The following is a 15,394-nucleotide window of genomic DNA, read 5'->3' as shown; positions in this document are numbered from 1 at the left end:
ATGGGATTTGCTCGAAGCAAAGTAGCTCTAAACTGATGGGCTCAAAACTTCTCCTTTTAAATGCCAAGCTTCATTTCCAGGAACCTCAACCACATGAAGCAATTACCTAAGAATAAATGCATCAGTAAAACACAGCAGCAGCTGCAGCAGCAGCATGGAAGTAAAGATTAAAAACTAACCATTCTGTTTAAAAGTGCAGCAATATTTGAACGAGTGGGCAACCTCTGGGCTCTGGAATAAACTTGTGTCACCACAGCCCCCGTCACTACAGTGACCAAGAGGGAGCTCCACATGTCTGGTACTCCACATTTCTTAAAGGGATATTTAGAACCAAAAACTTTATTGCCACTTGCTGCCTCTTTAAATGTTTTCCTCTTTATTAAAAGCTTAGTCCTTTCCTTTTGGGTTTTTTTTTGGTTTTGTTTTTTTTTTTTTTTTTTTTTTTTTTTTTTTTGGTTGGGTTTTATTGTTTTGTTTTGTTGTGGTTGGGTTTTTTTTTTTTTTTTTGTTTCGTTTTTGGTTTTGTTTTTTTTTTTTGCAAGTTCTTTCATTTTTCATTTCTTAAACCTCCCATTCCAAAACTCTTTTTGGCTTTTAATGAAGGGAATTTTGTTTCTGCATCCAGCAAACTGTAAACCATGTCGCTTGGTTACAGCAAAAAGCTGAAATTCCACAGGTTTACATAGTCGTACATTGTGTTGGGGGAAAGTGTGCTGGGCGCTCTTTGGGTTTTGTATCTTGCATTGGCATTTGTAGGCTTTTGAGAAAGGGAAAAATATAAAGAAAGGAGATAAAAAGGGAAAAGAAAAAGAGGGAAAGAGAGGGAAAGAGAAGGAAAGAGAGGGGAAGAGAAAAAGAGAGACAGAAAGAGAGAGTGAGAAAAAGAGAGAGAGAGAGAGAAAGAAAGAAAGAAAGAGAGAGAGAGAAAGAGAGGAAAGAAAGAAAGAAAGAAAGAAAGAAAGAAAGAAAGAAAGAAAGAAAGAAAGAAAGAAAGAAAGAAAGAGAGAGAGAGAAAGAGAGGAAAGAAAGAAAGAAAGAAAGAAAGAAAGAAAGAAAGAAAGAAAGAAAGAAAGAAAGAAAGAAAGAAAGAAAGAAAGAAAGAAAGAAAGAAAGAAAGAAAGAAAGAAAGAAAGAAAGAAAGAAAGAAAGAAAGAAAGAAAGAAAGAAAGAAAGAAAGAAAGAAAGAAAGAAAGAAAGAAAGAAAGAAAAGTTGCTGTGATGGACGTAAAAAATGACCTTTCCTTTTTAAAAGTTTGTGCTGTCCCTGTTGTTTGGCACCAGTGCTGCTCACCCTTTCCCTTCAAGACGCTTCAGAGCTGTTAAGCATCTAGGGGTGATAATTTGACTTTCAGCTAAGCCGGAGGGCTGCAGCAGACAGCAGTAGGTGGTGATGTAATAGGTACCAACGCACATGGATATATAAATATCGTGGCTAGGGCTAAAGCGCTATGGCTGAGCAGCTATAGAAGAAGATCAGCACTTCAGACAAGACTCCTGGAGTTGAGATCAAGTTCAGAAGCTCTTGCTCCCGGGATTTCCTCTCCATGCAGCCAGCCCAGGGAAACCGCAGATCCTCAGGGGATTGAGCACTAAGCTCCTTCCTTCCCTCCCTCTCCGCTTTGCTTTTTTTTTCCTCCTTTTAAAATTTTTTTTTTTTTTTTCTGTTTGGCTTTTGGTCAGTTTTCTTTTTTTTTTTTTTGTTTTATTTTTTCTTTTTTTCCTCCCCTTCTTTGACCTCAGCATAAAGTGGGAGCGCATTTTGGGAGCGAGCGGCGGCCGGCCCGCGGCTCCCCGCCCCTGACCGGGATGCCTCTCCCCGCGGCGCTGCTCCCGGCGCTGCTGCTCGGGCTGCTGTGGCCGGGGGCGGTGCGCGCCCGCTCGGCCCCGGGCCGCGTCCCCGCCGGGCCCCGCCAGCGCCGCTGGGACGCGGCGCTTTTCGCCCGCTCCGTGGCTCGCCTGCCGGCCGAGCGCCGCGACGCCGCCCGCGACGGCGACTACCTGCTGGGCATCAAGCGGCTGCGGCGCCTCTACTGCAACGTGGGCATCGGCTTCCACATCCAGGTGCTGCCCGACGGCCGCATCGACGGCATTCACAGCGAGAATCGATACAGTAAGCCGGAGACAACCTCCGCGGGCGAGACTTTCGGGACGGCCGGAGGGCAGTTCTGCGGGAGGGGACCCACGGAGCTGCCCCGGAGAGGGGCATGTCCCGAAAGGAGGGTGGGTGCATGGCAGACCTCGAGCTTCCCAAAAAGTCCGGCCGCAGGCAGCACCGCGGGGCTGCGCCCTTCGGCTCCCCCGAGGGTGGCGGGAGCCCGGGGCAGCGGGGCGGCCACCGACCCCATCGGGAGCTCCGGACCCCATCGGAGCTCCGCATCCCACGCGAGCTCCGGACCCCATCGGAGCTCCGCATCCCATGCGAGCTCCAGACCCCGTCGGAACTCCGGACCCCATCGGGAGCTCCGGAGTCCATGGGAGCTCCGCACCCCATGGGAGCTCCAGACCCCATCGGAGCTCCGCATCCCACGCGAGCTCCGGACCCCATCGGAGCTCCGCATCCCACGCGAGCTCCGGACCCCATCGGAGCTCCGCATCCCATGCGAGCTCCAGACCCCGTCGGAACTCCGGACCCCATCGGGAGCTCCGGAGCCCATGGGAGCTCCGCACCCCATGGGAGCTCCAGACCCCAACGGGAGCTCCGCACCCCATGGGAGCTCCGGAGCAGCTCGTCGGGCGTTCGGGAGGGCTCGTCGGCGCTGCTCAGTGCCCCGTTGTCCCCTTGCCGCCGTCAGGCATCAGGTGTCGGGGTTGCCTCAACATCTGGAGGATCCGCAGCGCCGTGGGCCGCCCACTCCGAGCAGGGGCTGGGGTGAGCCCAGCTCGCCCCCAAACTTGAAAAGCATCTGCTGGGGACTTAACCCCGCGGCCCCATGGCTCTGATATCCAACTGAAACAATAAGATCCAGGAGCGGGGATATAAGCTGCATGATGACAAATGTTTCATTTGCCCTAAGCATACTCTGGCTTATTTTAACCTTGCGTACACAAGAGGATGCCTGGAGGGCAAAATAAAAATAGATACTTAGCTAAAAGAAGAGAGGTCCCAGCATGGGGCATGGGACAGCACGTGGAGTATGAGGTGTGGGGTGTGGGGCTCTGTGGACACCCACGGCAGTGCTGGGATGTGGGGATCCTGTGGGTTTTGTATCTTGCTTTGGCATGGCACTGTCACCACACACTCCAGGGCACACCCTTTTGTCCCCCTGATTTCTGTGTCTCCTGTGCAGGTCTGCTGGAAATCTCTCCTGTGGAAAGAGGTGTGGTGAGCATATTTGGTGTCAAAAGCGGACTCTTCGTGGCCATGAACAGCAAAGGCAAACTCTATGGATCTGTAAGTAGCCACCGAGTGTGTGCCTGGGGAGGGGATGGTGATCAGTTGGGGTGAGATGTGTGCTAAAAGCTGCCCAAGCTCCAACCCTGCCCCTCCTGGGCTGGGCAGCACAGAGCAGCCCTTCCTGCCTTGCCAGCAGAAGGTGTGCTGCCCAGTTCTGCTGCTCACTGAGCTTTGGGAGTGAAACCCTCTCTTCTGCATCACACTTCTTTAGTTCTCACACAAAAACTGCAGTCACCCAACCATGGCTGCACATCCTGCCTGCCCCGTAGACCAACAGATCAGTCACCTGTGTGGCAAGACCCCAAGCCAGGCTTAGTCCATTTGTTTGTTATATCTGAGTACAAACAGCCTTAGGCAGGTGTGGCAATCGCCCCATCTCTCAGAGGGCACTTGGACTTGTGCCCAGCCAGGCCCCACGAGTGACCCTTTATGATGTGATCAGTCAGTGACCTATTGACCACTCCTTGTTAATGCTCTTGAACAGACAGACAGTTCCCGTGGCAGTTCAGCATCCTTGGGGTCTGAACTTCTGCTTAGGAGAAGGAAGTTCCATTAGGAAGGCAATACAGACCTTCTTTTACGTGGGATCTTTGGAAAAGATAGAGACATCTTGTAGAATATACTTGAGGTGGACAATAACAGGGTGTATCTCTGCTCATGTTCAGCTGTATTCCTGCTTTGGAGTTCAGCTCTGTACAGGTGACTGTGATCAGCATAGTTTTAAAGTCATAGTTTTAAAGTCTCCTTTCTCACCCATGAATTTCCCATGCCATGTTCCCCAAGTGAAGAAACTTGGGCTGAGGAAGAGCCAAACCATGTCAGAGTTAACTGGGGCATTTTCACATGAAGGCATGAGGTATCCAGAATTATTTTCTGGGCTATTGGTCCTGTTGTGGAGGATTGTGCCCTGTATAAAAGCCAGGCAGAGGCAGTCACCAAAATACATCCTTTCTTAGGGTTACTGCTGCCTTGGTGTCCTGGATAGAATAATGCCTAGTGCAGTGCTCAGCTTGGCAGGCTGAGGCCTCTCTCACATGCCCCGAGGTTTTTGCCCAACAGTAAGAGTTCATTTGTCCCTTCCCAGATAAGACACTTGCAAGACCTGTCCCTCTTTGTATGTACTTGCAAATGAAACCACAGCCCTGAAAGGTGCCTGCTGCTAGATCTGTTTTCCTGATCCATTGACCTAAGTTATCCAAACTCTACCTTTGATTTTAAAGCTAAAGAAGCAAAAAATACTGTCCATGATGAGTGGCTTTAAAATGCCTCTTTCTCCTCAAGCAACACAGGAAAGTGCCAGGATTCTGGATTTTCTGAAGCCTCTCAGGCAATTTATTGCTGATGAGACAACCAGGAGCAATTCAATGAGCAGGACCATGGGACTGGGCTTGGGACCAGACTTAGTCCTTACCCAGCTCAGCTCTGTTCAGGTGACCCTGTCCCTCCATGGGTGTCCTTCCCACCTTTAGATCTATGTGCCTGGGCTAGGCACAGCATCCCTAATTGATCCTCCTGAGTCCTGTTTGAAGCTTCAGAGGCCACTTCAAAAGATTACTAAGTGGAGGGAGCTCACCTGCACATTTGCCCACAACACACCTTCTTACACCTGGCAGCAAGAATATTTCCACACCTGATGTTTAAAATTCCTTCTCTCTCATTCTTTCCTTTTCATTTCAGGCCCATTTCAATGATGAGTGCAAATTCAAAGAGATTCTCCTGCCAAACAACTACAATGCTTATGAATCCAGGATTTATCCCGGGATGTACATAGCCCTAAGCAAAAATGGAAGAACAAAGAAAGGCAATAAAGTATCTCCCACAATGACAGTGACACATTTTCTTCCTAGAATCTGAGACATCTCCCTTCAGACCTACCTCAGCACAGGGGAAGACACAGAACAGAGCATCTTTGGGGAAAAGAAACATGGTGCACTTTTACTGGAGAGTTTTATGCAAGAGTAGGTGTAAGATATTTAAGTTAATTATTTAAATCTGTATATATTGTCACAAAATTTATTTATAGTTACTTTTTTTTTAAATTTTAATCTCTGGAAACAAAACAAACCTCCAACCCAAGGTCTTTCATTTCATGGTGCAACAGTAGAAGTCTTCTGCTTGGTGGTTTATTTAATTCAGCTGAGTTATCCCAGGTGTGCTGCTACCCCATGTCCTAAGCCAGGTGACATCCAATTCCGCTCTCCCAACGTTTTGCACTGTTTGTTTGTTGTTTATTGCTGTACAGGTGTGGGTTTGTTTCTTTGTGTGTTTGTTTGTTTGGGTTTTATGGTGGCTTTGTCCTCCCCGGAGCGTTTCCCAAGCCGCCGGTGGCTCCCGGCCGGGAGCAGGAGGTGCCAGGGTGGGATGCCAGGGTGGGATGGATGCCAGGGTGGGATGCCAGGTGCCAGCAGAGAGCCACACACAATGCCAACGATCCCCTGTGCTATTTGACTGCAGCAGGATCGCTTTACCCGGCACGGGAGCTGCGCAGCCACCCCGCAGAGCTGTTTTTAGATCCACCAGCGCTGAACTCTGAACTGCCCTGCAGCCCCTCTGCTCCTCCGAGAGGCTGAAATGCCTCTGCCGGGGCTGGGGATGGCGTTTTCTCTGCAGATAAACCATGGCCCTTAATGGGAGCTTTTATTTGGCACAATTGCTTGTCATCAGGCTAAAATATAACACCCATCCTTCCCTCAGCAAACGTGCTGTGGAATATGGGACAGTGAACCAGCTCTGCTTCACTCTAACCAAATTCCCTTTCTCATTTGGACACTATATTAATTTTTCAAATTGTGGGGAGCTCTATAACCTTCCAAAGTTTTCTACAAGGGAAGAGCATTCACTCTTTGTAGCAAAATACAAGCTCCGCATTCACTCTTTGTAGCAAACACAAGCTCCACAGAAAGAATTTAGATTGATGATGAGGAATTGAGGTTGGTTTGTGCTATTTATTGTTTTTGCTGCAGTATTTGGAAGGAGAAATATGCTGCTTTCTTTTTTTTTTTTTTTTCTGTCTCATTCCCTGACGAAGTTGATTAATTTCTACCTCACTAACTCTCAAAGCCAGTCTTGTAAAACAAGTGGGCAGGAAGGTGCCCACTTTCCTGCTTGGGCTTAAAGTTCTGGAGGAGGGCCTGGGAGAGCAATCATAATCCCAAATCTATCTTTTTTCCATATGTAGCCAAAAGTATTCAGGATAGAGTCGGTTGCATCCTATTTGAGCCTTGTCACGTTTGAGCTATCTTTACCCAGTGGTTTACTTTTAGTAAGGGTAATCATGGTGAAAATATTTGCAGGCAGCTGTCAGGCTGCAGTACTATATGGTGATGAAGTAATCCTATATTTTTCCTTATATATTTTGCAAGTGTAACTCATGTCTCTAACATGATGAAGGAAAAGATAGATTTGATTATAGAGGAATCACTAAAAGGATTCATGTGTCTTTGTTTTTTCCTTCTTTTTTTCCCCTCTTTTTTAATTTTTTATTTAAAAGATCCTTCACCTTTGGGGCATCAACATGTTAAGTGGGAACCAGGACTAACCACAATGTCTGATGACTTAGAGGATGTTTACAGATCATCTTCCAATCCAAATTAATTATTTCTGACTACACACAAATCTTTGATTCAGCTTTTTTCTTTTCCTCTTTACATTCCTACACAAAAGCCTTGGTTCCTTTGTAATGGTATAGACCTGCCTGTATCCTCTGCTTACACATGACCTTGAAGATAAACTCTATTCACCAAATTTCAGTAACATCAGAGCAGACCAGGACCAGACCTTAAGGCAGCTGCCCTTGTAGCAAAAATAACTAAGGAAAAGGAAATGTCATGCCTAATAGTTTTTAATTTTTGTTTTCAATGTAAAACTGGGAATTTTCTGTACTTTCTGTGTTTTCTATATGTGAGTAATCATTGTGTATTTATCACCACTACCTCTGACAACTGATGATTTTGTTCCAGATTTCAGATAGCAAAATCAGACCACAAAGGTTCTCTCTGGGAATGGTTCTTTGCCACTTTTCACTTCATTAAATCCACAACCAACCGCCTCACACGAGATATGTTCAGAGGTAGTTGTTGTAACTTTTAAATATTGTGATGCAACCTTGTTAACAATGTTACATGGTATGAGCTTTCACCATTTACCAGAATCTGTCTGTAGTTTTATACAGGTGCTGTTCAAGACTGTGGTGTATGTGCTGTGCACACTTAAATGCATAATAAATGATGAACGTTTACAATGCATGACACCCTGATACTGATTTTTAACTCTTTATAACAGAAGGCATCCAGCAAGGAAAGGAAGAAAAAAAATGCTATTTCACTTTCCCAAAGCCTGGGGAGCCTTTGCACCTCTGCCAGCTACTCCAGGACTGACAGCCTGGATTTCTTACTCAGCTAAAGTTCCCCCTGCCAAAGCTGGAAGCTGTCCAGGAAAGCTCAGCTCCAAGCTCAGTAACAGATATGCACTCTTGCATCTGCCACATGCTGCTGCTCTCACTGGTGTCCTTTCCCTGGTTATTAACAATGGCAGCATCCAAAATTAATGGTCAGGGACACAAACCAGCTGCAAGGTTTTTGTTGCTCATTGTTAACATTGCAAACAAGCCTGATTGCCTGGTTTTGGCTCCACTGAGCGCTGGTTGCTCTCTCTGCGAAGTGTGACAGCTCCTATGCAAGAAACCTGTTTGGTTTGGGATGGGATCTTTATAAACTGTGTTCATACTCAATACAAATGTACAGAAATCTGAAGTGCTGTGTGACATCATACGGTGAGATTAGGAAACATTTATTCATTGGAAGAGCAATCAAAGCTCCCAAGGGAAGTGGTGGAGTCACTGTCCCTGAAAGTGCCCAAAAAATGAGTAGATGTGGCGCCTTGTGCTGTGGTTTAGGGGACGTGGTGGTGTCTGGTCTAAGGTCGGACCTGATGATCTTGGAAGTTTTTTTCAGCCCTAATGACTCTGTGATTCTTTGGCACAACTTTTATTTGTAAATACTCACACAGGTGCACTTGCACACACATGTGCACATCATGTCCAATTCCCACGCTTTCAGTTTTACCCCTTCCCTATGACTAGGAAGGGTTTCACAATGGGACAGACAAAACTCAGCTCTGATTTTCCACACCCTGACAGCAAAGAGAATTTGTCCAGCTCAGTAAGGACCATGCAAAACAGAAATCCAGATCCCATCATACAGACTTCTCCACATCATTTCCTACTGAGTGATGCTCTTTTTTCTGCTCCTGGCAAGGGGAAGGCAATGGATGAGCTGGGAATGTCCAGTGCCCTCTCTCTGAACAAGGGCAATTTCTCTCTAAAGTTGTACAGGCTCTATAAATACGTGGCACAGGTGGAGTTTTTATAACTGCACAAGTATAGCTGCAGTGTATTTAATGCTGCTATGAATAGAGCCAGAATAAATAGGCAGGCAGACATAAGAATTTCTCATAATTAACTTTTTTGTTTACTACGTTCTAAAAAGAACAAACACAAATTTATCACTGCCAGGATGGCCAAAATTACAACAAAAAGTTGTCGCCAGGGCTAAAAAAATTTTGCAGCCTTGGGGATGAAATTTTATCAATTACAATTTTAAGACTGGAGATAAACCCCAAGGCTTGGCTGTTAGGAAGGTGAGACTTCAGGGCAGTAGCTTTGCAGGTTCACAGGACCTGGAGAACTGGTGCTGCGCATGTGTCCTACCCACAGGAAAACACAAGGGCCACCAGAGATGGAGCAGCTTGAGATGTCACAGAGGACTCTGGAGAAACTTTCCCCCTCTGGCATCACCCATTTTTAGCTTCAGTGCTAAGCCAGCTTTCATAGAACCATAGAATCATCATAGAATCACAGAATCATTGAATTATTGAGTCATGGAATTGTTTGGCTTTGAAGGGCTCTCAAAACCCACCTCATTCCAAACCCTCTGCCGTGGGCAGGGACACCTTCCACTAGACCATGCTGCTCAAAGCCACATCCAGCCTGCACTTGAACACTTCCAGGGATAAACTTTCCTCACATTACCCTTTGAGGCAGTAAAATCAAGGCATTAAAGGTAAAAATCAATTTTAACCCTCCAAAAGAAGGCACTGATGTGTCATGGGTTGCAACGTTTCTGAGACAACTGAAAGCATTGCCAAGGTTCCTGCCACCCACCAAACATTTACCTGCAAGGAACAACCCAAAACCTGTCCTGAGGATGGGTTCTGCCAGCCAGGCAGATTCCTCTCCACCCAGGGATGATCCAGCCTGTGGGATAACCAAAAAGGGAACCCCTGCACCGCGGAAAAGGACAGAGACTCCAACCCCATCCCTCCTTTGCAGCCTTGCCTGTTTTAACCAGCCCGTGCTGAGCATTTTGTGACTCACCCGCGACATGTCCCAAGCTGTCTGTATCTGATCTGCCCTAGTAAAAATCAGCATGACAAAACACTGCCTTGTATATAAATAGCCACGGGTTTTTCAGAGCGGTCACCGAGTTTATGGTGCCAGAGCGGGTTGTTCACACTTTACCACTTGGTTTCCACCGCAGCCTGTGAACTGACCAGGCAAGTGGCCAATTAAAGGCACTCTGCTAAGGGCTGAGGCGGCTTTTAATAATGACTAGTGAGCACCGCAGCGAGAGAGTTGAAAGGAATTCCCTCAAATGCTGTAGCTCACTTTATATGACACTATGCTGCTGCTTGCCAAGCACAGATGAGAACAGATTTTTAACGTGGAAAAGCCAGTGTGGAGTTAAAAAACAAAGCAAAACAACCCCACCAAAACAAAACCGCCCCAGTTCTCCTTCTACTAAATAATCTAAAAAGGGATGGCACAGTGCAAAATCGTCATGCCAAGCTGCTATCAGGAAATGCAACGTGCAAAAGAGGGACACAGCACAATTTCTGTTCCCTGTATATGAGTCATGAGTTCCAGACTTCAGACAAGAAACATTTCCCTGAACCGTCTGGTTTAAAAATCTGATTACTTAAAAATATCATCCAAGAAGTGTCTACCACATATTACTTAATGCAAAACAATGTTGCTTGCTTACATCACAATTTTCATCATGAGTTCCAAGGCCGGGTTGGATGGGGCTTGGAGCAGCCTGGGATAGTGGAAGGTGTCCCTGCCCATGGCAGGGGGTGGGATGAGATGGGCTTTGAGGTCACCTCCAACCCAAAGCATTCCATGATCCTGTGCTCCTGAGCACCACCCAGCCCAGCACCATCTCAGGGGCAGGGACACCTTCCACCATGCCAGGTTGCTCAGAGCCCCTTCCAACCTGGCCTTGGACGCTTCCAGGGATGGGGCAGCCACAGCTTCTCTGGGCAACCTGTGCCAGAGCCTCAGCATCCTCACAGGGAAGAATTTCTTCCCAGTATCCCATCTAACCCTGCCCTCTTTCCATTTAAAGCCATTCCTCCTCGTCCTGCCACCTTGTCCCCTTGTCCAACGTGCCTCTCCATCTCTTCCAAAGCCCCCTTAGGTACTGGAAGGGGCTCTAAGGTCTCCCTGGAACCTTCTCTTCTCCAAGGGGAGCAACAGCAAGGTCCAGCCTTTCCTTCCTGAATGCTCAACCAGATTCCACCAAGTGTGACGAGGATGGTGAGCACCCAAAACTTAAATCAGCTGTGGCTGTGTGGTGGGTATAAACATCTGACATTGACAAACACTAGAAAAAATTGTGCCAGGAAGGTTTGAACCTGGGCAGTTTACATTAATTCAACTTTTTGACACTAATATCCCTGTGCTTTTAGCTCCTTGTTTCCAAGCTGTCATAGTCTTCAAAATATGTTCATTAATACATCAAAATTTGCATGAAGACATGAAGATTCTGGGTCAGTCAGCTTGAGGCTGAACAAAACAAAATGAGGAACTGGTGCTCATTTATTGAACAGCCTCCATACTGGGCACTGAAAGAGGCAGGACTCCTGAAAAAAAAAAAAAAAAAAAAAAAGGTGGTGCATGACAGATTTTAGTTTCAAAGCAGGTTTAATTGAGTTTTTCTTAAATTCTGAGTGCTGGATTGACCTCGGGTAACTTCTAGTGTCATTCTCTGTGTGTACATGCAATTGCATTTTATTAGTAACCATACTATTTTATTGTGGGTAGATACAGGAGTACCCATCCTCTATGGCTCCCCAGGCTGTGTTGACCTCCACTATCGTTCATTCACACTGCTCCATATAGGTTAAAGAAAGTGATTTAGTGATGTTTGTACCAATTACCATATTCCAGACTCAAATTGGTTGCTAATCAGGTTACCTCTGAAGTACAAATCAGATCTTTATCAGCTTAAAGGTATTTGGCAAGTGTCAAAACCACTTGGTAAAGCTCGGTGCTTTCTGGGGAGCTACTATTTACATACTTTTTCATTATCTCTTCAGCCACATCTGTTTGCTTGCAGTGCCTTCAGGAAAGGTGTTTGTAGTGCTGGCTGGGGCCCATACAGCTGGGGAATGTCACTGAGGGGAAGGGTGCCTGGGAGAAGAAAGGGATGAGAAGCACCACGAGCATCCCTTAGAGACGGGAGAGATGCCAGCCTTTCCCCCAGTCCTGTGGGGATCGCTGTAAAGGAGATTAGAAGCAATGTCCAGCCATGCACCTCTGAGTGAGGGCTGCTTGGCAAGCTGGAGGGCTCACCCATGAGGAGCATTTTGGACCTTTTGGTGGACAAACCTTTTATAAAGTCTTTTTCTTGGCCAGATGGTAACCAGATCCCCTCTCTGATCCCTGTCTAGGGTGGGGATGGTCCCATGGCTGAGCAGCACAGTGGGATGGAGGCCCTTCTCAGGGCTCCTTCATCAGCAAGCCAAGGCTGCTCCAGAGCCTCCCCATGCCCTGTACCAACACTAAAACCCAGCCCTGTGATGGCCTTTTCCCATCTCAAGCCCCTCCTGGCCCCGTGGCAGGACAGCCCCAGCAGCCAGGAAAGACTCAGCTCCTCCACCAGGAATGAGTACCACTGCTCTGCCAGGCTGGGACACCTCTCTCCTCCTCCTCCTGCTGGAGGGAGGGAGACCACTGTGCTCCAGACCTGTCCCCTTTCTGGGAATGGGCATACACAGCCCCTCAGTGCTCACCTTCCATCCTGAATCGCGCTCCGAGGCACCCTGATGCTGCCGTGAGCAGGAGCTCAGCCACGAGGAGTTACACATTAACCGGGGCAGTTAGCTCCCTATCTCCCCTGTGTGCTCTCACTCTGGAGCCAGGGTGTCTTTCTGTCGGTGCCTTTCCTTCAATGAGCTCTGAGATAAGGGCTGATCTGCCCTGGGGTTACTCCCGTGTAACGACCCCAGGTGTCCTGCGGTGTGCTCTGGAACCTGGGCAGGAGCGACCTGCCAACAGCCAGAACTATAGCTGCAATTTATTACAGCTTCTCCACACCTCCTCGGCAAGATTACCTTGCTTTTTGCCGTGGTTGCGACCTTCCTCTGCCAGGGCAGGGTGACTGGTACTGCCTTTCCCCAGAAGCCCTGCCTGTGCCCAGCTTCCTCCTCACATTGAGCCCAGAAACATCCCCCATCCGAGCCAACACCCTTCCTTCTTCCACATCCTGTTCTGACACGTTTACACACTCCTCTTTTGATTTTCTACCACCTTTCCTGATGGTTTTCAGTTGCATTCTCTCTGATCGCCTCTCCCATTTTTTTCTACACCTTGAACTCTTTTGTGTAGATTTTATTCTGGAGACCTTATGCACCATGTTAAGGCCAAAGACAATCAAGGACAAAGACACTTAAGCTTTACCCAAGCACTGGCCTGGACCTGCCTGCTGGCCAGGCAGGGTCAGAAGAGCAGTGATGCAAACTCTGCCAACGTGGGAGCGACTCATACCTGCATCCAGCCCCGTGACTCAGATTTGTTCCTGCAGATGTTAATATGCATGGACTGCCTGCGATGTTCTTGTCAGGGTGGGTTTGTTTTCACAGAATCACAGGCTCATGAGATGGTTTGGGTTGGAAGGAACCTTTAGAGGTCATCCAGTCCAATGAGCAGGGACATCTTGAAGAAGGTCACGTTCCTCAAGGCCCTGTCGACCCTGACAGGAATGGAGCATCTACAGCCCCTCTGGGCAACCTGTGCCAGTGCTTCACCACCTTCATTTTAATGAAGTTGCTCCTCATATTTAGTCTGAATCTAGCTTGTTTAAGTTTACAACTCTTTGTTTCTGCTCTGGTCAGTATCTGTATCTGCCCTCAGTTTTCATCTTCTGCGTTAAATTCTCCTTTTCAGTTTAGCACAGAGCTTCTGACTTGCCCCTGTTTCATTTTGGCCCATGTATCTCCTTCCCCTCAGTCCTTTGCAGTTTCTCTCCCCACATCTCAGGGCTGCAGAGGTGACCAAGCCAATTTTGAGCCAAGCTCAGCCTGCCAGGAGTTCAACACATCCCTGTGAGGAGCAAGGGTGTACCAGTCACGAACCCTGATGGAAGGGGAACTAGAACACCCAGTGTCTGCTTACTAGCCAGAAGGGCATAAAAACCAGGTTGTTCATGCTCTCTGATAAGCTATCAGATGTGATTCACTGGGCTGTATCTGTTTTAGCAATCACAGCATGGGCATTTCAGCACAGGGTTTTTCAGCATGCTTGGGGTGGTCAAGGAAAAGCACTTAAGTGCTTTAGAGATATGTAGTTGTAAATATAGCTGTGATAGTCTCATGCCCTGCAGAGGAGGCATGCCCCCATGGAATGATGACAGGAAAGTCATTATATCATATCTTTCATCAGAAACATACCTACATAGATGGCCACCTCACATGGCTTTGTGTTCAATAGGGATTGATAGTGATTGTGTGGGAAAGAATCTGATTGCTGCTGGAGTCAGATCTATAAATGGAAACCCAAGAAATCACAGAGTAAGATAAACTCTTACTACAAGGTCTTTGACCTTGAGGGTCATAAATTTAGCATCTTCTGCAAATCTTTAGAAATACGAGCCACATCCAAGGCAGTGATTTATTTTAAATGAATTCTTGATATTTACTTTGCTCATTTAAATATACATATAAACAGAGACACACAGTTTAAATTATTTAATGGGTATTGTAGCCATAAAATAACATTGACAAATAATTCATGGAGTTGATGTTGTGGATTAATGGTTCGTGAACAGCAAAGAATGTGACTTCATGGAATAAGATGATGCCATGTGATTATTCCTCAGAGCTTATTCAGTAAATGTTATGATTTTGGACTATATCTTAGTCCATATGGATTAAAGGAGTAAACACAAGCACAAAGGTTAATGTGATGAAAGTCTATCAAAATATTCCCTGAGGTTACAAACTCAGACATTTCATTTCAGTCTTGAGCTTTTACATTTTTTATTATCAAATAAATACCACAATGGCAATCTTCACATTAGAAATAAGACTGTAATTACCACACTTCTAAACAAAGTCCTCCTCTGCAACCTGGGTGACTCTAATAAAATCATTATCACATATCATTTGGATTTAATCAGGACCCTGGAAGCCTCAACTTACTCTTAGTCACAGGTGTGCAGCAAAATGAACAACAGGAAAAATAAATATATTTAAAGCACTTTGCCCATAAAGGCTGAAGAATCACTGAATACCCATTCAGGTAGATCTGGTGTAAAAAGGAACTCCTGGTATTCTGTGCTTGCAAGTCAGGTGAGAGTGAGGTAGTGACCTCACAGAATGAGGGAGGGCATCTGCTTGGAAGCATTATTAGTTTATTAAATTGTTAGTTTAAATCTCAGTTTCTAAATAAGTTATGCTCTTCTGCTTAATGATGACAGAAAATAAATAAGGCACTGAATGGCCCACACTGAATTAGAGTTTAATAGTCATGGAAACATTCTACTGTTATTGCCTTCTGACTCTGACAGAAAGGCAAGCAGATGCAGAAATAAGGACCAGATATACATTTATTAAAAAGCTGTGGGTGCTCATGTGGATGTCAGAGCTGCAGACTGAAAGTCACCACATTCCCTTCCCCTTGTGACATAAATCTGAGGTTCCTTTCCATCAGATTTCTGGAAG

At 46.5% G+C, this 15,394-nt stretch overlaps 1 protein-coding gene across 1 annotated transcript; it reads left to right on the top strand.

The window, feature by feature from the left end:
* The first annotated feature begins 1,806 nt into the window (after positions 1–1,806).
* On the top strand, positions 1,807–5,248 carry FGF4 (fibroblast growth factor 4). The gene is made up of 3 exons (XM_058807764.1): positions 1,807–2,110; positions 3,288–3,391; positions 5,072–5,248. The coding sequence occupies exons 1-3, from the start codon at positions 1,807–1,809 to the stop codon at positions 5,246–5,248; spliced, it is 585 nt and encodes a 194-aa protein (XP_058663747.1).
* Positions 5,249–15,394: the final 10,146 nt, after the last annotated feature.

The sequence above is a fragment of the Ammospiza caudacuta genome, chromosome 6 (genome assembly GCF_027887145.1).
Source record: "Ammospiza caudacuta isolate bAmmCau1 chromosome 6, bAmmCau1.pri, whole genome shotgun sequence".
NCBI lineage: Eukaryota > Metazoa > Chordata > Aves > Passeriformes > Passerellidae > Ammospiza > Ammospiza caudacuta.
The sequence above is the reverse complement of the archived record's forward strand: the minus strand, read 5'-3'. Positions and strand labels throughout refer to the sequence as shown.